At 38.0% G+C, this 23107-nt stretch overlaps 1 protein-coding gene across 1 annotated transcript; it reads right to left on the bottom strand.

The window, feature by feature from the left end:
• Positions 1 to 8718: 8718 nt before the first annotated feature.
• xrcc5 (X-ray repair complementing defective repair in Chinese hamster cells 5) lies at positions 8719 to 21796 on the bottom strand. Its single transcript, XM_036569686.1, has 21 exons — positions 21735 to 21796; positions 20147 to 20260; positions 19868 to 20051; positions 18424 to 18472; positions 18215 to 18337; positions 17875 to 18057; positions 17421 to 17535; positions 17082 to 17220; positions 16289 to 16401; positions 15871 to 15933; positions 15512 to 15649; positions 15337 to 15427; positions 14595 to 14725; positions 13999 to 14195; positions 13623 to 13707; positions 13174 to 13243; positions 11709 to 11818; positions 10740 to 10836; positions 9652 to 9719; positions 9453 to 9527; positions 8719 to 9347 (listed from the first exon to the last, which is right to left on the bottom strand). Exons 1-21 carry the CDS (start codon positions 21750 to 21752, stop codon positions 9333 to 9335), a joined length of 2178 nt encoding a protein of 725 aa, XP_036425579.1. The 5' UTR covers positions 21753 to 21796; the 3' UTR covers positions 8719 to 9332.
• Positions 21797 to 23107: the final 1311 nt, after the last annotated feature.

Raw genomic sequence — 23107 nt, 5'->3', positions numbered from 1 at the left:
CTTTTGGAAATGACTTGAAGTAGGAGGAGGGAAGCCTGTTTGAGAAGAGTATAAAAGTTTAATGTCTTAGAGGAAGAGGTATCAAACATTTTACCAGGCGCACGCTTTGCAGTTGAGCCTTACACTTTTTTTTTTTTTCTAGTGCATCAAACTTGGGAATTCTGAAAAAAATGTTCATGCCTTGATCTCAGTGATTGAACAGAGAAGCATGGAAGAACAAAAACAAGAGGAAAAAGTTCTACAGATCATTCACTTTAACAATTGTGGCAATCCTGATGTACCTGTCAAAATAATGCACAAATAATGCAGTACATTTTGGCATTTAACGTTCAGTATTAAAGCACTGAGGTTCACAAAGATCATTTGCGTCAGCTCCTATGACACATAGGCCATAAATATTCATTGTACTAAGACAAAAGCAGCAGTGTCCATTTTGTCATGCGGGTAGTGCTGTTGCCTCACATCAAGATAGGCCTGGGTTCGATTCCCCGGCCCGGTGACCAGGGTCCTTGATGTATGGTGTTTGCATGTTCTCCCCATATCTGCATGGGTTTCCTCCCACAGTCCAAAGACATGCAGCCAGGCCAACTGGAGATGCTAAATTGCCCCTAGGTGTGTGTGAATGTCTGTGTGTCTGCCCTGCGATGGACTGGTGACCTGCCCAAGGTGTTTCCTGCCTTACACCCGATGAAGACTGGGATAGGCTCCATCACCCTCCGTGACCCAGAGGGATAATCATCTTAGAAGATGGATGGAGCAATCTTAAAGGTTACATAAAAAATAACATAATACAACTGCACAGCCTCATAGCCTGAAAGAGAAGATTGTAATATCCAGAACTGGCTGCATTTACTGGAACACTCCTCCTCAGCCCTCTTCCTCACTGTTCTTTTATGTTCTTTTTCAGGAGGCCTAACTGAAGGAAAAGGATAAAGTATAATTGAGAACATCAGAGTGCTGCACTGTTCCCTTTCAAAGTTTGAAATGATAGTCATTACAGGTTGTTACAATTTTTTCCAAACTGAAGACATTAAAATGATGTGGCAGATGTGCAGAGTACAAATCTCTGCCTGAAGAAAAAGAAAAAAATCTCTTTTCTAAGGCGGTCTACTCCATTCCTTCTTCATTAAGCTGACAGAAATGTGGCAAGAAGAGAGACATTTGCTCAGGAGCGAGAGTAATGACACGTGAGATGAAATAGTATCAAGGTAATATCAGGTCATTATGGCCATAAGACTAAAAAGTACTGTATGTAACAGAAGTTTGGGATTAGAATCGACAGAAATGTTTGAGAGTTTCTGTGCTACATGATTTACTGTATTATTATTTTAGGATGGTTCAGGCTTTGCACTGTGACAGAAAATGAAGGACCTGAATGCCATCGGGTTTTATAGATGTTGTTCCTGTGCAGGAACTTTGCTGCTGAATCATTTTTGTGGTGGCAGCATTCGTTTTTCAGAACCATCTAGATCAAGAGTGCCCAAACTTTTTGTCTTGGGGGTCCACTTGGGCCAAAAAAGACTATACAAATAAATAAGGCAGGTAGGTTTTAATAAATAAATGTAATTTAAAACAATTTACTGTTTTAGTTCAAAAATACAATTTTAATATAAATAAGCATTTAATAAGTTATTTATAGTAGTAAAGTATGTTTGTCCTCTCATTAGGTGAGGAGGTGGCTTTGGAGTGATTTTCTGGCCAGCCAAATCAAACATCCTTACAAGTAACCTTGACCTACGGGACACACTTTGGGCAGACCTGGACTAGGCCAAACACAAACAGATGTAGCCAGCTGGTGACCCCTGACAGTGGACGGCACTTGACAGCTAGATTTCAAACTCCCATTACAATAGTAGAAGCTTCTTTTATCCTTTTTCTGCTGTGCTAGGTGTGTGATTCTCTAATGAACTTTTACAGCTCATAGTTTACTACATTTCATATTTAAAGTACTGAGCTAGTCAGAGACCACCCAGCATGCATTTAATTTCCAGTCAAAACAACCATTCAATATGGCATTCATTTTTCAGTGTCAAGAAAAAAAAACGATAACATATATTTAACATAATATTACACAGAAGCCTCAACAACTAAATATAACATCTTTTTTTAAATTTTGTTTGTCCACTTTTCACAGCTTCCATTCTTTTCAGGAGTCTTGCTTTCAGTTTTTTAAAAAAATCTGCAGGGATATTTTTAAACACCTGAAAAGTTCAGTCTTAGAGGTTGGTTGCATTTTCTGCTTCTCATAATCTATTTTTGAACTGATTTGCATATAACTTCCTCTTCTTTATGAAAATGGATGATCTTACATCTGAGCTCCTTTATATATATATATATATATATATATATATATATATATATATATATATATATATATATATATATATATCCTGAAATTGAATAACTTGTACTTAATGGCTGTTTTGACTGGAGGTTAAATAATTAAAAGGTGGTTTCTGACTCTTGCACAGCAATGTATTCACCATTTACCAGCCAAGTGAAAACTCAAAGCAGCACCATATAAGTACATAAATAAACACATACACACATGTATATATATATATATATATATATATATATATATATATATATATATATGTGTGTATATATATATATATATATATATATGTGTGTATATATATATATATATATGTATGTACATATGTTTATATGTGTGTGTGTAATATATACGCTAAAATACGCAAAAGCTGAAATAATAACTCAAAAGAGAAGAGGCGTTGGGTCATATTTCGTGGGACTTTTTCAGACCACGTCGTATGTCTTTACGTATCAACATCACACGCACAGAATCAAAACTAAGGTCTGATGTTTAAGCCTCAAATGCACAAATGAAGATATGATGACGATAACAGGTAATTCACTTACTTGTCCTCAGAAGAGACATCCTTCACCAAGTTTTGACTGAGATCTCTTTGAATACTCTTTCAATGCATACAGTCTGGGAGTGTTAAACTTATTTGTATCCATTTCTAGTGTTGATTTTAATTGGCACATTTTAAATATTCATGTTGTTTCAGGGAACCAAATGCAGAGGTTTAGGAAAATACACTTTGCACAGCACTGTATTCACCATTTATGAGCCTAGTCATGCAAAAACCACATAAAGTGAAAATGAAATGAACAGTGAAGTGTGTACGAGGCAGCGTGAGCTGAGGCGTGAAATCACAACTTACTCAGTTACACGTACTCAAGTATTTTCACATGATAGCTTTTACTCCTGTTCACGTACAGTCATATGCAAAAGTTTGAACACCCTCAATAAATGTTTTATTGATTTTCAAAGTGAAGAAGTTAACACACCCTCTACAAAGAACTTAAATAAGGCATTTTTAGTGCACAAGTTTTATTCATTTCTTGAGGTTAACAAGTTGGAAAAATTAAAACATAAAATGTAAAATGTAGCAACACTACTTTTTATTTTTTTTATTTTTTGAGTCATCATTCGCAGAAGTAACAACACTACTCTACTCACCTCTGAAAGTGAGACAGGGCAGAAAGCTTTGTCATCAAGCTAAGAGACAGAGTGGAAGAGTTTTAGGAGACAATGAACATCTCCGTGTTCTCTAATGAAAATCTCTCATTGACCTCTCTGCAGTTTAGGAGAAGCACTAAAATCCAACAGCCTTTCATCCCTGCAGAGAAATAAAAGCAATAACACTAACAGTTTTAAAGCTCACATTTAATACCCATTACTTCGATTATATGGCAAATAATCGTTTCCATCCTAATCGCTAGACAATGCATTTTCTTCAGCAGATTCACTGATACTCAAAGATTTTCTCCTCTACTATCTCTTTCACACCAGCCTTTCCTCTATAATTACACCACACAGCTCCTCACACAGCTGTATTTCACCTTCCCCCCCTCCATCTGTTAGCTCTCAAAAGATAGTGAGTAAGGGCTGATAGGAAGCCTGTCACCTAAAGCTGAATGTTAACAGATCTGTATTAAGTTACTTCTCTGTAAAAAAACTATTCCTCACTCCTCCATCACTGCTCCATGCACTGTTTATCCATTTAACATGGACTTCAGGGGAAGATCAGCTAAACTACATTGGTGAACATTGATGGTTTTCAGTACATACATTGTTAAAAATGAGAAGTCAGCTCAACTCAAGATGATATAGCAACTGATTACGTGGCTTTTCTTGAGTTGACTCAACTTGAGGACACAAGAGTTCACACAGTTCACACTTTTTAGTTGAGTCAAAAGCTTTTTACATTTTTAAGTTCAGCATCTCAGTAAATAAAATGAACTTGTTTTTTATACCCAACTTCCTCTCTGGCCAGGACTCTTTCCATCATACAATCCTGCTAGACATTTTTCCTCTTGGGTACTCAGTTATGGATGTCCTTAACTCACAACTGGCTTAGTCCACTGTGGTGGACTCAGGAACACATGAAGCAACTTAGCATTTGTGTCTACAAGTGTTTAATACACAGTAGAAAATATTTGTTGTTTTAACTTTAAAGCATGGCACAGTCTCATGTGGTGCAACTGTCTAATAATTCATCCCAACATCAGGAGGTTGTGAGTTTGAATCCCAACAATGCCACAGCTGTCCATATCTGGAAGCCCAAAAGTAAACTATGCCAGATGGGACTGTATGATAGAAGGAGCGCCAGCTGGTGGAGACATTGAGTTAAAAGCACAAATTCAGTTTTGTTTATCTAACTGAGATGCAGACCTAGAAACAGTAGCTGGGAGAATTCTTGACTCAACTAAGAAGTTTGTTCCATGGTGCACCTTGTTCCTGGAGGAATGTAAGTCCGCTCCACTGCGCACTTGTGCATAGATGGAATGACAATAAAAGCCACTTGACCTGACTTGTCTTGAGTTGTGTGAACTCTGGTGTCCTCAAGTTGAGTCAACTCAAGAAAAGCCATGTAATCAGTTACTATATTATTTTATGTGTACTTAGGTCTGCATTCCTACTGTGTGGAAAATGAAGCCAGCCAAACGAAAACTCAAAGCAGCACCATATAAGTATATAAATAAACACATACACACAGACACACACACGTGTGATATATACGCTAAAATATGGTGTGTATCACCCTGCAAAAGCTGAAATAATAATTCAAAAGTCAGAGACGTTGGGTCATATTTCGTGGGAGTTTTTCAGATCACGTTGTATGTCTTTACATAGCAACATCACACACACACAATCAAACTAAGGTCTGATGTTTAAGCCTCAAATGCACAAATGAAGATATGATGACAATAACAGGTAATTCACTTACTTGTCCTCAGAAGACACGTCCCTCACCAAGTTTTGGCTGAGATCTCTGTGAATACTCTTTCAACGTGTGCAGTCTGGGAGTGTTAAACTTATTTGTATCCATTTCTAGTGTTGATTTTAATTGGCACATTTTAAATATTCATGTTGTTTCAGGGAACCAAAAGCAGAGGTTTAGGAAAATACACTTTGCAGCTGTGCCTAATTAAACAGGTGTGTTCATTTCAGAGCTAGTCTTAATTACAGAGTTACATTTGCTTTTGGAATGTGTTGTTGGTGTCTGTCAGCTTAGGAAGTGAGGCAAGCTGTACATCATTAAATAGACGACAAGATCTGTTCAGCAAATGACCTCACAAATAACAAATGGAAGCTGTTGATTGTGAAAAAATACACTTTCAGAAGATCAAGATCTGCATCCAAGGTGAACGCAGAGATGTGAGTGGTATGAACAGAATCTTCAAACCTTACATCCCTTTTGAGGTTACACCACAAGATGTAAACTACTAGTAAGCATGAAGACAGAACACTGGCAGACGGCTGCTTTATCATCTTATTGTGCAATATGTAATTAAAACAATCAGTAATTTAACTGTGTCGCCTTTGAAGATTGTGAAGTAGTTGATCCACTGCACCACAGGCAGCCTGTCTTGTTGTGCTGGCTTTGATGGCCTTGAATCCTCTACCAGAGGGAAGTGGCTGGAAGAGGTGATGTCCAGGATGAGAGGGGTCAGTTGTTATTTTGCCGGTGCACTTAATCACCCTGCTGTTGTAGCATTGGCAGACTACATCCAATGGTCCTCCAGCTGTCCTGATTACACACTGACGTTTGGTTCGTTCTTGTAAGGTGAAGGAACCAAACCGGATGGTAATGGATGTGAGGATAGACTTGATGCTCGCTGTGTAGAACTGGATCATCAGGCTCTGAGGCAGGTTGAATTCCTTCAGCTGTCTCTGGAAGAACATCTCTGCTGTGCTGTCTTGGTGATGAGGGCTGTGTTGCTATCCCACCTCAGGTCACTCCATATGGTGGTGCTCAGGAACTTGAGTGACTGCACAGTGGAAACCACAGAGCCATTGAGGTGTGGGGAAGGGCGTTGTGTCTGAAGTCCACCACCATCTCTACAGTCTTTTTTGTGTTGAGCAACAGGTGGTTGCTGCTGCACCAGGACACCAGCTGTTTTACTTCCTTTCTGTAGGCAGGCTCATTTCCATTGACTATAAGACCCACCACAGTGGGGTCATCTGCAAACTTTAGGATCTTTACAGTTGGTTCCTTAGAGACACAATCACAACGAAGAGAAGGGGTGAGAGCACACAACCTTGTGGTACACTAGTACTGAGGGTTTGACGTGTGTCGCACCTGCTGTCTCCTGTTTGTCAAGAAGTCCATGATCCACTGGCAGACGGGATCTGGCACAAGCAGCTAGGATAGTTTGACCAGCACTACTGGCACTATGGTGTTGAAAGCTGTCCACAAACAGAACTCTAGTGTAGGTTCCAGGACTGTTGAGATGCTGTAGCATAAATGCAGGGCCAAGCTGATTGCATCATCAACAGACCTGTTAGGTCTGTATGCGAACTGCAGCGGACCCAGCAGAGGGTTTATAATGGCCTTCATGACTACAGAGGTCAGGGATACTGGCCTGTAGTCATTTAGTCCAGTAATGTTTGTTTTTTGGGGGACCGGAATGATGGTAGATGTTTTGAAGCATGTGGGAACAGAGCAAAATTCCAGCAATCTGTTGAAGATGTTGGTGAAAATTGGTGCTAGTTGGTCACAGCAGTGCTTTAGGGTGGTCAGAGAGACTCTGGCCCCAGATCTTTTCTCACCTTCTGTCTGTTGAAAAGCCTGATAACATCCTGCTTGTTGTATTTCACTCATGCTGTGGTTGAAATGCAGCTGTCCTTGCTGAAACTGATTTGATGTATGACATCACGGTGTCTGTATATTCGTCTAGGCTCTGTGTCGCACCTTCAGAAACAGTTGATGGTGGATTTAAAGCAGGCTTGTACCTTTCAGTGTCTCTACTGGTCCATCTCTTCGCTGTTGTGACGACAGGCTTGTTGGTTTTGAGCTTCTGCCTGTATGCTGGTATGAAGTGAACAAAACTGTGGTTGGAATGACCAAGAGCTGCACGCGTGGCAGTACAATAGGTAGTTTTAACAGTGGTGTAACCATGATCCAAAATGATCCTTCAAGCATTACTGAAACCAGAAACTTGGACTTTTACTCAATTACATTTCCAAGAGATAAAAAAACATACCTTTCTCTCCTTACATTTTATTTTTACATATTACACTTGGTCGGAGTATGAAAAATGACCGACTGAGGGGACAGAATTGAAGACTTGGGCTGGAGTTTTATGTGACTTCTGCTTTAAGCTAAAACGCCAGACTGCGGAACAGGGAAGAAATCGGGCGGTTTTGGGGTGCAGAAACTTTGTCATAGAAAACAGAAGGTAGTAGGGAGAAATTGATAGGATGTTAGATTGGAAGGAGGAGGAGCTTCAGGCTCGTCCTTCATGACTCCATTTAGGTTACAAGTACGTTACAAATTTTAAAGGCTGGGAGATTTCCCTCTATCTTCTTTATTTTCTCTTGACAATCAGTCAAGCTCCAGTGCATTTTAATTTTTTTTATCACATCCTGCTAATTTCACATCAGTGTAAAATAAACTGCTCACAACTGTGCTAATTTGTCTTGTGTGACTAGTATTGCTCATTAGTTGCATCAGCACACAAAACCAAAAAGAAAACCTATTTTTTTTCTTTTGAGAATACAGTATGGTGCAAAGGTTTTAGGCACTTGAGAAGTTTCATGGGTGGTAAGCATTGATTTATTCATGAAAACACTAATACTGCAATAAATACAAATATTATCATAAGTAGTAATTTTACAAACACCAATGTATTTGTTAAATGATTTCCACCCCACCCCACCCCCCCCATGGCAGCCCAGTATTACTCGTAGTTATCATTCACCGCCTGTTTTGGCTAATCATTATGTTAAATCAGGTAAGCTGGTGATGGAATTTTAAAGAATCTGTGATGGCTGGAGGTGCTGCAGAGAAATCTGGAACCAACCTTTGTTTTTTAAATTAGCTCAGAAGACAAAAGCAACCTTTTTAGTATTCTTATCACTTTTACTGTATGTATGCTTATTGGCATATATACATTTAAACATTCATTCATTCATTATTGTGTGAACATTATCATTCATGTGTTCATTACTGATGGACTGACAGTGACAAACATTGATATCAATTAGTGAGTTAAAAAAATTACTTAAATTACTTTAACTTCTTTAAGATTAGTCTGGACTTTCAAACACTTCAAAAACAGAGGTGTTCTGGTAGAAAGAACGCCCCCCCAAAAAAAAATTGATTTCTAAACGTGCATTTAAATGTGCAAATGTGAAAGACTGGTTTTAAACTTTGACATAACAACAGAATGAACACAGTCAGTTAAGGCATTTATTTGTCTTTAGAAAATTACAGCAGGTTATATTTGAAACATCAAAGGTGCACCACAGTAGGAAAAGGGTATTTACAGTATTTAGCTGTGAAACAGAGGAAAACTTCATCCAAACCAACTTCATTATGTCTAACAATAAAATCTGGCATTCTCTTTTGTATTGTCTGTAGAGTCTCCAACCTTGCAATATGTGCAATGAACTGTGATCTGATTTCAATAAGATCAAGTTAGAGATACATACACTTTAAAAGCTGACAGCTGGGTGGAAATTGTGGAACAAAGTATTTCTATAAATGAGCCCCTGCTGAGTGATCACACCATGAGTGGAAAACACTGGTTAACAGAGGATACAGAAAATTAACCCATTCAAAGCAGCATTCAAAACGTAAAACCATTTTCTTCTTATTAGACATTTCACACATTCTGCTTTTATTTAATTAATTATTTATTTGGCATAAGACGGTGGTAAACAGTCTTGTGTTTCGCTAAAACTACACTTCCTTTCTTTACAAAAAAACTAGAAACCATCAGGTGCTCTGATGAAGAGGAATGAAAATGAAGCAAAAGGAACAAGCACTAGCCAACGGATAGATGGATGTTTACATCATGTCCAGCTGTGTAAAAAAAGATAAGAACAGATCACAAAAAGCACAGTACAAACGCATCAGTAAAAAGCTACAGATCGAACCCACTGTTTTAACACCATAAATCACACTTACCAAATCATCCACATCTCCTGCATCGTCCTGGATAGGAATAACTGCATCCTCCTTTTCCTCTTCAGACATCAAAAACTAGGGAGATAAAACTCATTTAGATATAAGTGAACATACACATGGTAAAAAAATGTAAAGCAGCCACACAGTAACCAATATTTACTGATAGGTTATCAAAGAAGAGCGAAAGCATTGTAAGCACCTGGTCTGCCTCTTGTTTGGACACTGTGCTGCTCTCCACTTCATCCTTGCTGATTAATGTTAGAGCATCTGCAAACAGAGTTAGTGATAATTGTGTCTGCTTAAAGCTCATTTGGAGAATTTATGTTTGTACTGTGTATTAGGAATGTAATTACGGATGCATCGATATTGAGGGGCAATGCTGACAGCCAACACTTTAATGTACATATTCTCCTATACCAGTGCTGATATATAAACATTTATAAAATGTAGAAAGTGAACCTGGGTTAGCATTATGAAGTAATGATGCACCAAAATGAAAATTCCTGGCTAAAAACAAAACTGAAATTCAAGATACACCTGGCCGGAAACCAAGTTTTTTTTCTTAATTTGCCATTTTATCTATGCTTTTAAATAAATATACTAAACATAATAAAGAAGATACACTTTTATTATTGATTAAATCTGCTTTCAACAGGACACAATTGAGCTGTCAATAACTTAAACAGTGTACGTAATATAACGTACTGAAATTATTACACCATGTAGACTACAGAACGCGTCATGTAATCAAACATCCTCAACAACAGAGAATGGCTAGTTATCCAAGACAGCAACTTCCACTACTTTTCAGTTATACTTTGCACTTTGGCGCCGCCATTTGTGATTGTTTTTTTGTTATTTTAAAACCTGACCCTACAGAAACATTTTGGTCGAAAAATGGTCAGAATGTTTTGGTGGCTGGAATTTTGGTGCATCCCTATTACAGAGAAATATATCACATATTTGAAGAGAGTTCAAAAAAATTATCAGTAAAATGAATAAAATTTAGATATCTTAATGTATTAACCCAGCAACACCTAAATATTCTGCTGTTCTGGGGTTCAATAAATACATCGTCAAGTATGGGTCTAAAATACTTGTTGCGCAGTCATACTTAAATAGTGTGTATCCCTAGACTGTATATCGTATTGTATCAAATTGTATTGTAGCGCACTGTACTGTATCATAACTAGTGGTTTCCAGTTCTTATTTTTGAGATACCACTGTATGGCATAGAACTGAATTTAGATTTTTGTGAGTCGTCCCATTACAATTGCCTATACAGACCTTGAACAAGCAGATCCCAGAATTCCTGAGGACTACTGTCTGGAACACTCTTCTTCAGAGACTGCATGTAGATGTTGAAAAGTTCTGCATTTGAAACCTGGAAAGTTTAGTCATATGTTACTGCTTTTTTGAGTTTAGTATATCCAGCTTGTCTACTGTTCCACACAAATCAAACTTCTAAGCTCATAGTTTGCAATGAAATACACCAATACTGCCATATAATGCACAACACAAAGCACACAAAGTAAATATACTATTTCTATATATGTAGATACTCCTATTTATGTGGATAGATGTTATGTTTATTAAAAGGCAATAAAAAGGTCTAGTGACCACCTTTAAATAATTAGAAAGTTGCAGAATGCTTGCTTTAGTGCAGTACAGATGCCTCCTTTGCTCTTTGTAGGAATGTTCAAAAGAAACAGAACTCAAATTGCTTTGACCAATCTTGTGAGAATGATTATTAACTGTGATTAACACGTTTCAGTACATAGTCACAGAACTCTGTGTGCAAAAAGTCCTATTATCTGCCAGCTTGTGTGAACATCTGTGCTTTGTTAGAACACTCAGAACAGTCAACAGGAACATCCGAGTGTTCGCTGCACTCAGAACAAAATTCCTGTGATTCAGAGTGCTCATTTCAGAAACAGCTCATTTGTTGTTTGCAAGTTAAAATACTTGCGGTGTAAAGGGCGTACTACAAAACACTAATTGCTGCCTTTAGCAATTATGTAACTGCATAAATGATTTCGATTAAAGCATTAAATTTTGACCTTAAGTCTTATCAATCAACTGAGTGTGAAAGCTACTTATTTAGTCATGTGTTGATGTTAGTCTAGATGTGGGGCATCCAGCAACAGATACTAGTTTGTCTGCTGGAAAGCATGCGTGTTAGTTCAGCTATAGGCTAACAGTAACTGATCCTTGTGTGAACCCTAATTGAATACTGAGCGTTAATTGAGCATTCACCTTTACAGACTGCTCCCTAAAGGCCTGGATGCAGGTGATGGTCTTCATGTAGTAGTCAGTGCTCCTGTTGCCCAGCAACTGCTCCATCCTGTGGGTTAGCTGCTCACATGCTGTCAAGGACCCAAAACAAAGAGTGTATTGGGGACAGCAAGACAAGAGGCAGACAAGGAGCTGCATGCATCATTATGACACAGGTGACAACTGGAGTTATTACTGCTCACAATACGAACGCGATTATCACATGCATTTAACAGAGATACATATCAATACATAATCATTATGCCAGTGCTAGTGTGTCACCAGGCCTTGTGAACACCTGTTTCTCATTTGAGATCAGACAGAAGGCCCAAAGTACTATCAGAAACCTCTGTGATCTGTTTCAGCTGTTGTTGTGCAGCATCAGGAATGTTCAATTCTGAGGGGATACACTACCAAATGGAACACAAGCATTGGGAGCTTTTTGAAATGTCTGTTGAGCCCAAGAAGTGAGATTATTAAAATATGGTTAACTGTTTAGCCCTCCAGTCAACAACAGTTTTACCTCTGTATTCAGAATTAACAGTGTACAGTACAGTTACTTTATATGATCAATTAGTAACATTTAACATTCCTTGGCAAAATAAGCCAGAAATTAAAATATGAGGATAAAAACTGCAGAAAACAAATATCTTTATTCAGAACACAGAACTTACAGCTTGAAAAGATCAACCAAAAATCAGTTACAAACTTGTTCAATAGGAATTCCACTCAAATTATCTAAATGTTCTGCATAACTGCGTTACGATATAAACAGTAATTCAGAGTGGTTTAATGTGAAATGCTCCATTCTAGAGAAGCCAAGTCAGAATTGTTCACAGTGGTGGTGATAGGAACCAGATGTCTGAAGTGCTTAATCCCATAAAACCTGCATCATATGATGTTATTAAACAAAATGGTTCTGAATATGATGTCTGTTGCTTGAAACATTGTTTTACAACCATTTAGCAAAATTGTTTTTGGTCCTAAAACACATTTTTAAAATCTACTAATGCCAGAGAGGGATATTCAGTGTATGATTTTGGTAAATTTAGCAAAATCATAAATATTACATATACAAACTGAGAAGACACACGAAGGTTCTCTGGTCATTTTGGAAATTAAATAAAATGGATATTTTTGAATTGTAGACATCATGACACCTGATTCCTATTACCACCACTGTAAAGAAATTCGAGTTAGCAAGTTTCTCTCGAACAGAGCATTTCACATCAAAACACTCTGAACTACTTTGTTTAAATCGATGACTGAATAACACACATTAAAAAAATCTCTTTTTTATCGCACTCATGAGACCATAACTACATAATATAATGAAGCTTTTCTACTAATGCTTCACAGCTTATGACCTCGTCAACAGTTTAAAGCTGAAACTCCTCTTGGCTTCTACAGATTAAAAAATATCTATAATGGCCTGTTCAAATCTTACCTTGGTCAAAGGGAATGGTTTTGTGTTGAATTAAAGCACGGAAGTCTTTTGCAGGGTTAACACTACCAACCTTGAAGAGAAATAAAAAAGTAGCATTAGAGAGCCAGTGTATTCAAGACTTAAACATCTCATTAAGGACTTACTTGCAGACTAATGCTAATCATATACATTTTGATGTATTTCGCCTTTTGTATATAAATAACATTCATGTTACGTATTTATGCTGCACTAAAAGTCATTATCTATTCTGACATTACGTTGATGCAGTACAAATTAAAACAGTTAAACAGCAGTCAAATAACAAAGTAAGCATTCATTATTTTATTCACCCAACTGAGCTACACATGAATGAGCTGTCTATAGAACCATGAGACAGGCTGCTTGATTCTACATGGGTAGTGAAAAATACTAACACGTCATTTATGTCAACACTCATTTAACTCTCTCACCGAGGTAACATTTCCCTCTGAAATCTCAGCCAGATTGAACTTATCTTCTTCATCCAGTTTCAGCTTCTTAGCATTTGGCTCCTCACTGCAGTCAGAGGAAAATCAGAAAACTTACTTTCAGACCCAGACATCACATTAAAGCATATAAGGGTGTACATTACAACACCAGCAGAGATCCCTTCTTAAAAACATTAAGTTAATCTCAGACTTTTTCCAGGAAAACCAGTGTGTAGAGCTGCTGTCCTGAATATAAATTAAACCTACACTTAGACTAAAAAAGGAGTTTTAAAGTCAAATCATTGTTAACGCTTAGCAATGCAACGCTTCTCTCACACATTAGGCCGCCAGCTTTTTTGCTGACTAGAGAGATTCTTACCCATTCCCAAACACGTCCACACTAGTCTTCTGCTCCTTCTTCCGCACCACCTCCTTCAGAGGGAAGCTTTTTTTCATCTCCTGCAGGGGGCCTTGGCAGCGGGCCGAGACGGCCTGGGGCCGGTCTAGTATCCTCTTTAGCCAAGGGTCTACAGGAGGCAAGGGGGCACCTGGGTTCACTCCACGATGGTGTAGGCACTGAGGTAATGAGACAAAACAAAAGCAGTAAGTCGCAGCGTAAGACTGACAACCGAAAAATTACATTCTTGAGGCCTATATGGAATTCCAAATTCCATATCCATAGACTGAGGTTTGCTAAATATGCGCCAGTACACTGGTGAGCTTAGCACGTAAAGCTTCTGGCACAAATAGAGGGTTGGTGGTTTTTCCACACATTCAATAATTGCAGTTTTGGACTAAACCTAATGCTGCTCCCTCTCTATTCTTTTGCAGACTATAATTAGGATTCATTTGTGTCTACAAAGCCATTTTAGACAATTCCAGGCAAGCATAGCAGTTTCCTACTATGCCCCTGGCTGATTTGAGGCAGAATTCTGCAAAAACAGAGCATGAAAATAAGCTGTCTGGACCTCCTACCTGGAAGAGCCTCTGGAACTGTGGGTTGGGGATATGGTTGACTTTGAAGATGTCCTCCTTCTTTCCGTCTTCACCCTCCTCCACCAGCATCATGGAGTTGATGAGAGAATCCACTGCTGACAGCTGAGCCTCTGGATACAGAGAGGTATAAGTGCTCTTTGGAAACGGCTAGGGTCAAAGTCACAGCTTTGAAGACCATCATTAAATATTATCAGTCCTTCTGTTCTTGGTTTCAGATGCTTATCAGGATCTGGTACATGTACAATGCTATGTCTTTAAAACTTATTTTTGTAAACAAGTTCTGTTCTGCCCTGCATTTTTGCCTCAGTCAAAAAGTAGTCTAGGTTGAAACACTACTTATAATTTCAGTGTGAATGGGCAGGGCTAAAGCGATGAAAAACAATGAATTCCAAACAGGATGTTTTTTGCAGCTTAGTTTTGTGACTGATTTCTTTTTTCTTTTATTTTTAACACTTCTCCTGTGAAGTTACTATTTTGGAGATACTTGATACTTGTTTTTTGGATTGATTCATTAATTCATGGATTAATTCATGGATTCATTGATTCATTCATTCAAAAATACTAAACCATCAAATATGCTCATCATGCTCTTGAATTTTTAACTGTCCTAAAGAAAAGTAATAAGGTAGGCAAACTGCACTTGGCCACACGCGCACACACAATATTTTGTCTAATTTGTACAAATGATTTGAGCTGGAAATGTAACTTGTCGGGCTCTCACCTGAGGGAGCAAACTTTTTGTTGTTTTCCAATGAGGGGAAAATAAACTGTCGGAGGTCCTCCATGTATGGCAACTGGACATACTGCAGACACTGGGGACCAGAGGGAAGAGTGAGACTGACTCGTAACACATAGGGTGGCATATATACATAGTTCAGTATGACAGACACACATACCTCATATTTCTCTTTGAGGCAGGGAAAAGCAGCTCCTACTTGTGGGTTGCTGCGGCGGTCATAAGCATAGCGAACAATAGCCACCATCTTCAGACTGTCCAGCGCGCGGATTAGAGCAGAGAGTGCAACGGCTGCATGCTGAGCACATACACAGACCACAAGGTGACAAGTGACAAACAGTAAGTCATGTTTTACAGATACACCTTAGGCTTGATGGTGGAATAAATTAACATTAATGTGTATTCTAAACTGAATATTTTAGTCTAGAACTAGGAATAATCTGTTATAAATAACATTCCTGTACAATAACTTGTCACAATATGGGTAATTTTCAACTGATAAATTAATTTTATCCTCACCTCATCTTCCCTGGGAGCAAAAACCTTAATCACTTGGTTGCCCATGAACTGATGACGATTAATCTGCATTGAAAAATAAAAATTCAATACACTTCAAATAGATTCAAACATGTACACATAAATAAACAGCACTTGCATCTTTAGTACACTTGTTTTTGTAGTTAACAGAAAGCATTATGTACTGGATGGGTTATTTTATTGTATACTGGTTGGGGTTCTTGATGTCCTCATTTTAACACTTATGTTACTGAATTCAGGCCACCTCTCTTTTATAGTGGTCTGACCTGCCACACTAAACAGGGAGAGCTGGTGAACATCATTTATGAAGGGCAACTCCTACTCACTGTCTGAAATTTGGCCCTAGGTAGAATATTCTGGTTTACTGAAAAAGTGCTCCATCTAGTGGCAAAGGACTCACCAGCTCCTGCTTAGCAAAGCCTAGCACAGCAAAGCTCTTTCCATCTGACTTGTACTTCATCTGCTCTTGGTCCACTTTAGAGAACGGGACAATATCGCTCCCATAACGGAAACCTGAACGGGTGGAAGAAAATGTGTGAGTTTAACAGAACTTCAGAGCTGCAGGAAGGCCTTTCTCAACTATTACGTAATTGCCTGCTCACAATTCATTGAGCTGATTGCAATTAATTTCCATGTAGCCTTACAAGTGCTGTCATACAGTAAAGTGTTACAAATAATTTTAACTTCTGACTGGTTCTGTAATGTTCAGAGGGCAGCGGTGAGTAACTCTTGTGTATTTGAGCTAAAGCTGCTTCTATGGTCAGCTACTAAGTATTGACAGTTAGGAAGCAGCCAATTTGTTCTTTTTAGGCTTCAGTTTAGTACAATTCAATTGTTTTTCATATTGACAACCACGTCGTTAATTGCAACTATTTATATGGCAATTCATTGTCAGCTAAAATTTCAGTCATAACATTCAAATCAGTCATCAAGTCTAGCTTCAGTTATGCATAAGGGTTAGATTGATTGAAGTAACTGGGTTCAATTAACTACTACTGGAACATATTACTAATCTCTTTATTTACCTTCATGAAATGACAAACCAAATAAAAAAATCTAAGCACTGCAATCAAAAGAATTTCCAATCCAAACTCCTCTAAACTGTGCAAAGAAATTAAGAATTCATAAAGAAGGGGCATGGCAAACTAGCCTCGGCCACCAAAACCAGCAGACACAGAGGTCCCTGATCTCACCCTGAATAGTGTCATCTTTCTGTACTTCAGTCTCGTTGTCGTCGCTGAGGCAATACACCGTCTCTCTCTTCACATCGTCTTTCTGGTGACTCTCAGCATCCACAACAGCCCAGGACTTCTTCATTTTCTCCTCACACACCTGGATAGCACAAAATAAGACCCCAAAATCAGCTCCTGAAAACACTACCTTCATGACTACAGGATAATGTACAATTACACACTATTCCTATATGAACACCCCCCACAGCTCAGCTCCAGTGATTCGTAGCTGAAATTTCTGGCTTGTCTTTAGCTCTCCCACTGATGCCTGTAGCTGCTTTAAAACTTAGCTGAACTCACTGCTTTGTATCCAACAATGCGGATGGAAAGGGAGCTGCCGATGGTGAGCTGACAGGGCCAAGCCATGGGCCGTCTCTCAATATGCTTAAAGATGGACAGCTTCTCCACAGCGTCGCTGCTCAACAGAAATAAAACACATCAGGCCTTATTTCATTCATTAGTATCATGCTGATTTTGCATTTCAGACCTAAATATTGAGCCGGACCTTCTCTTAAATATGTAAAGATGTATGACGTGGTCCAATAACACTCTCGTAAAATCAGACCGTGCCCATGACTTTTAAAATGTTTTTTTTTTTCTTAACTCAGTAAATGTTACTACTTTCAATTTTAACAAAAAAAACTTGCATGATTAACGTTTCACCTAAACTAACCAAAAGCTTAACCTTAATTAAAATTAAAATGATTTGATGTTGCAAAAGCTCTTAAAGAATAGATTTCTTAATCCTCTGTACCTGAAGGTGTAGACCTCATCCAGGCCATCCTCTTCATCAAGAGAAGTCATGACTTGCTTGACCATTTCAAGCCCCTGCTTCTGCTCCCTACTCAGGCCTTTTCCACCATGGGGTGGATGCCTTGGACCTGCCGCATCTCCTCCTCCATCAGCTCCTTCATCCGCATCCACAGGGAATGGCAGGCTACACAGCAAAGTATAAATTTATGAACAAATTATGCAAAGTAAAGCTGCTACTCAGATTTCCAATTTTCACAGTACTAAGCGAGTCCTGGACTATGCTATTTAAAAAGTGCTGATGCAAGCTGAATTTGTGCTGAACTGTTAAAAAAGGCTCTCACAAGAATTGCAAGGTAATGCCAGCTTTCTTCAAGTTGGTAATGATGACGTCCAGTTGATCAGCACAGGTCGGTGTATTGAGGTCAGTGAGGAGGGAGATATTCAGCCTCTCAAATTTCTTCCCCCTAAACACAACATCACATCACACAAACATCAGGAATTTTGAAGTGTATTAGCAGCCAGTGAAAGGTAGTGTAGTAAACATCCTTACATGGTTTCTTTTTGTAGAAGATCCATGCATACAACAAGTGCATCGAGCCCTGTCAGCCATGAAGTTAAAGGTTTTAAACCTGTATTCATCTCAAATTAATCTCAACAATACAGACAAAAAAACATCACATATAATATAAATCTTTAAAGTGGCAATCAGATCCTTCCAGTAAACTATAATATATAACCTGACCTAAACGGGTTTTTGATCAGAACAGCAATCTTAGCTTCTCAGTCTGTAAACTATTTTAGGCTGAATTTAGATTTACCACAATATCTTAGCCGTTGATTTAAAAGAATAAACATTTAACCCTTACATTTTGTTACGATTTATGTTAAATAAACCCTCTGTAACAAGACTAGGGATGTACAATTATCAGAATTATATTGCTCTCTGCACATTTACTAGATTAAGGGGTCCATACCATGAAAAATGTACTTTTCCTCTTTTTTTGGAAATAAAAGAGTTTGATGTAGGAAACATTGTTCATGTTTTAAAATATGCTATTCATTCCCCAGTCCACATATGGAAACTAAGCTGCAAAACAGCCCATTTTAAATTCATTGTTTATATGATGTCACAAAGATCAACACATTTAACATAAGGAGAATGTGCTGTATATGGCTCTATATAGCACCTTTTTGAAAAGGGTTCTATATAGCACCAAAACAGGTTCTTCTATTGCTACAATGCCAAGCTTGTAACCAAGGAAGAGCCCTTTTTGGTGTTATATAGAACCACTTTTAAAAAACGTGCTATACAGAACCACGTACAGCACATTCTCCATCCATCAGAAGAACGTTTTCATGACGCAAAGAACCATGTAATCACACAAAGGGTTCTGTGAGTGTTCATGGTTATATATAGAACTGTTTTCTTTACTAAAGAAACCATGAAGAACCATCTTTTTAAGAGTGCAATTCAGCCCAGCCTATTCACACTGAAAGTTATAAGGACTGTTTCAACCTTGACTGCTTTTCAAATGAGGCAAAAAATAGGTTGGCTAATCACAACAGAGCTGATTTATCAGTCTTAAAGACACATTAACAAACAGCCCATTTAATTCTAAGGGATAAAGAGAGGTTGGAAATGGTCATGAGAAATGAATTATGACCACAAACATTACCTCAAGGGAAAAGGTACAACACCAGAGAACACACAAAAAAAGCAGGATGTGCCTTTTATGAAAGAAAAAAAAACAAAAAACAGCAGCCTTTGAGAGTATTATATTTAACTATATAAGTCTACAGAAATACATGTTATATTTCCTTGTAATGTTAATCCAGGTGGACCTAGACCTAATTTCTTCATTTCTACACCGATATTAGCAGACATGTACATAAAAATATCTAGACATATATAAAGATTACTCTCCTGCCGCAACCCTAAATGAGACGATAAATCAGTGTGTATTATGTAAGCAGAGAAACTTCAGAAAGGATACAGTCTGCATGCTGACTACCAGGCTGAAGCTGATCTTCAATTTCCTCCAGCAGCTCAAAATCTGGCAACATCAGATGTCGGTGTACACAGATGTTCTGGTACTGGCCATCTTGGGCCAGTGGATTCTTTGTCTCATCTGTACCAAAAAGGACCAGGGCCAACTCATCCTTGTTCTCAGCAAAAACCTAAAATAGTAGCAAAGTAATGCTCAGATGCAAAGCGTACATATCAAGAAATAAATGGTACCTCTTCAAGTACCTATTAAAGTAAAGCAACTTACCTGGCGCTGGATGAATTTCTGGATGACCTTCTTAGCTTGCTCGAATGGGGCTTCCTGACCAGGACCAGAGTTGCTCATAGAGAAGCCCACATCCATGCAAAGGACCAAAGCAGACTACAGAAAGAGAAAGATAATACTAATGCTACAAACATGCACCATATCTACACACAACACATGATATACATCATCACAACTTATGACTATGTGTGGCCAGTTAGAGTCTCTCTTAATCTCTTTAAAGAAATCTTTTTTCCCAATGATTGGGCTGAACAAAACCTGGATTCCAACAAGTGTCTTTTCTGTATGACTGCTGTTGTGTTTTTTTTTAAAACTTTAAATGCTTAAATGTGTTTTTCTTTATGACTAATTGTGTGTAAATGCTAGATTGTGATCACTGTAGGTGAAAAAAAAGAAAACACTCCTAGGCATGGAAATAATCCACTAAAGTCTATTATACAAAACTGATTTGTTGAATAAGAATAAGTAGCCTTAAATGGACATTCCAGCCTAAAACTAGCCCTAAATACATTGTTGATCATGCGATATTCTGTAGCACAGAACTGCATCTTTCCACCTTATCAGTTTGAGAGAATTCATGATTTTGTATCCTTTTTCTGTTTCGGTCCATCAGTGTTATCTCAGTACAATAACCAACATGCAATATGCAAACACATCATACTACCATTGGGTTGTGCATTAGCAGCTAACAGAAAATGAAACTTTTAAAATAGCGAGCTCACTCTCCGTATAGTGCTTGCAGTCTTTCAGAAATTCCTCCCACATCAAGATGTATCATCAGAATAGGGTTTTCATAGTGTTTAAACTGAAAGATCTCACTCTAAGTGTGATCACATTTTTTATTTTGGCCCTCTAATAAGTTTTAACTAGATTGCTGGTAAAAACGTTCACCACTAGGTGGTGCTAAACAATTTACCAGAGAATAAACAGACAAGTTGAAACATGTCTGTATTTGCCTGACTAAAAATATCTGGGTTACCATGTCAACTAGAACAGTTCAACCTTATGCAGAATAAAACACCCTAAACCAGGTTACTGGTTTATAGTTAAGTGGGATGCTGCGAGCTAACTTAAAGCCGAAGAGCGGCCAACAAACTACCACTTCAATCACTTTTGAAACTAAAATTAATTTCTCCTGTTAACACAGAAAATAAATGATACGAAGCTGAAGTCCGAGTCTTGTTCGAGTCTTTAAACGGTGCAGCAGCGACTCAGAACAGAACATACAGTCGCCAGAATGAATGCAGCTGCTGCACCATTTAAGGTGGAACGGAGAATTCAAACAAGAAGCTGGGCTCGTATAAATAATGGAGTGTAAGTTACAATAACGACAGTTAAAGGGATCTACATTAAAACCATAAAAATATGAACTTATAACACTGTCACAGTTGAAGTGCTTTAAAATCTCTCTCTCTCGCTCAACTTGCTTTCTGCAAACTTCTCTGCCGTCGTCAGAGTCTAAAGCAGCACAGATAATGAAGTGCATCCATGTTAACAGTTATTCCCAGACAGTATCTGTCTTTATTAATCAGTTTAATGAGGATTTGTTTCCGTTTATTTCTTGAATTACCTTAGACGCTCTCGCCATCCCGCCGGTTTTACACTGTTATGGGTCCGGAGTGAACAGGAGGACGAGACTCAGAATGTTCCGCCCGGAAATGTCCCGCCCGTCATATCGGCCTAAACTGTTCTGTAGGCGTTGTGTATTAAATCACGAGCACATCTGGGCAGGTTTTAGGATTTTGAGGGGATGAAAATAGTCATTCTGAAATCACAGACTGAGACTCAGTGGTGGAGAATGGAGTTCATATAGTTTATTTCTAATCCTACACTCTTAAGGTTCTTCTTTAGTAGTGGCAATGGTTCTGTTTACAATCATGAGTTCTATATAGAACCATTTCATGCTTAACCGGTTCTTTGGTGAAAGAAAATGGCTCTGTGTAGCACTGATGGGGTTCTGCTATTATTATGATATCAAACATGTAACAATAGAAGAACCCTTTTGGTGCCATTTAGAAACATTTTCAAAAAGATGCTATAAAGAACCATATACAAAAAATATTCTCCATCAATCTGAAGAAAAATTTCACAATGCAAAGAACCATTTAAGCATGAAATGGTTTTGTATGGAAATCATGGTTCTAAATAAAACCATTCGTTTTACTAAACAACCCTTGAAGAATCATTTTTTAAGAGTGTACACTATATACATCCAAAAGTCTGTAAAAGCACCTTTTGACAAAATACATTGTCAGCTACTGTTTTTTTTAACCTCTTCTTATGTTTTTTTTCTTATATATTTTTCAGTATATATCTGTGCAAAAGTGTGTAGTCACCTGCACATCCAAACTATCTCCTGAAATCAAGGGTATCAATGGAGAATTTGCTGCAGTAACAGCCTCTACTCTTCTGTCAGAAAGGCTTTTCACTAGATGTTGGAAGCTAGGTCAGGTATTGATGTTGGAGTACAACATCTCATTCTACTGGATGCAGTATTTTCTATGGAGATTATACAAGCTGTGGGTGTGCAAATGAACAGCAATAGGCGCACCTTAAAGTATGAGAATTCACAGTCTGGTTACTTTTGGACTTGTTGTATATGCAATTCTTTTTTTTTATATTTATAACTTTGAACTCCATTACCTTTAAAAATGTGTCCTACTTTTGACACCAATGTATATTCCAACATCTTTAAGCGCTGGCAAAGACAGCAATTGCTAGGAAACTGAGAACATAAAAACAGCTCACATCAGTTTAGATGCAGGGGCATTATTATTAGGATGGTACATCAATCATGAAGTAAACAATGACAATACATTTATTATTTAACCAGCCTATTTAGAAAACTGTACTTAGTAAATTTAGATGCTTTCCTTTCTGTGCAGGCCCAAGTATATCCCAATACAGAGTGATACAATGCGTGTTGTCTTGTCATGCTGCACA

The sequence above is a fragment of the Colossoma macropomum genome, unplaced genomic scaffold (genome assembly GCF_904425465.1).
Source record: "Colossoma macropomum unplaced genomic scaffold, Colossoma_macropomum, whole genome shotgun sequence".
NCBI lineage: Eukaryota > Metazoa > Chordata > Actinopteri > Characiformes > Serrasalmidae > Colossoma > Colossoma macropomum.
Note: the sequence above shows the minus strand (reverse complement) of the source record. Positions and strands in the feature narration are given on the sequence as shown.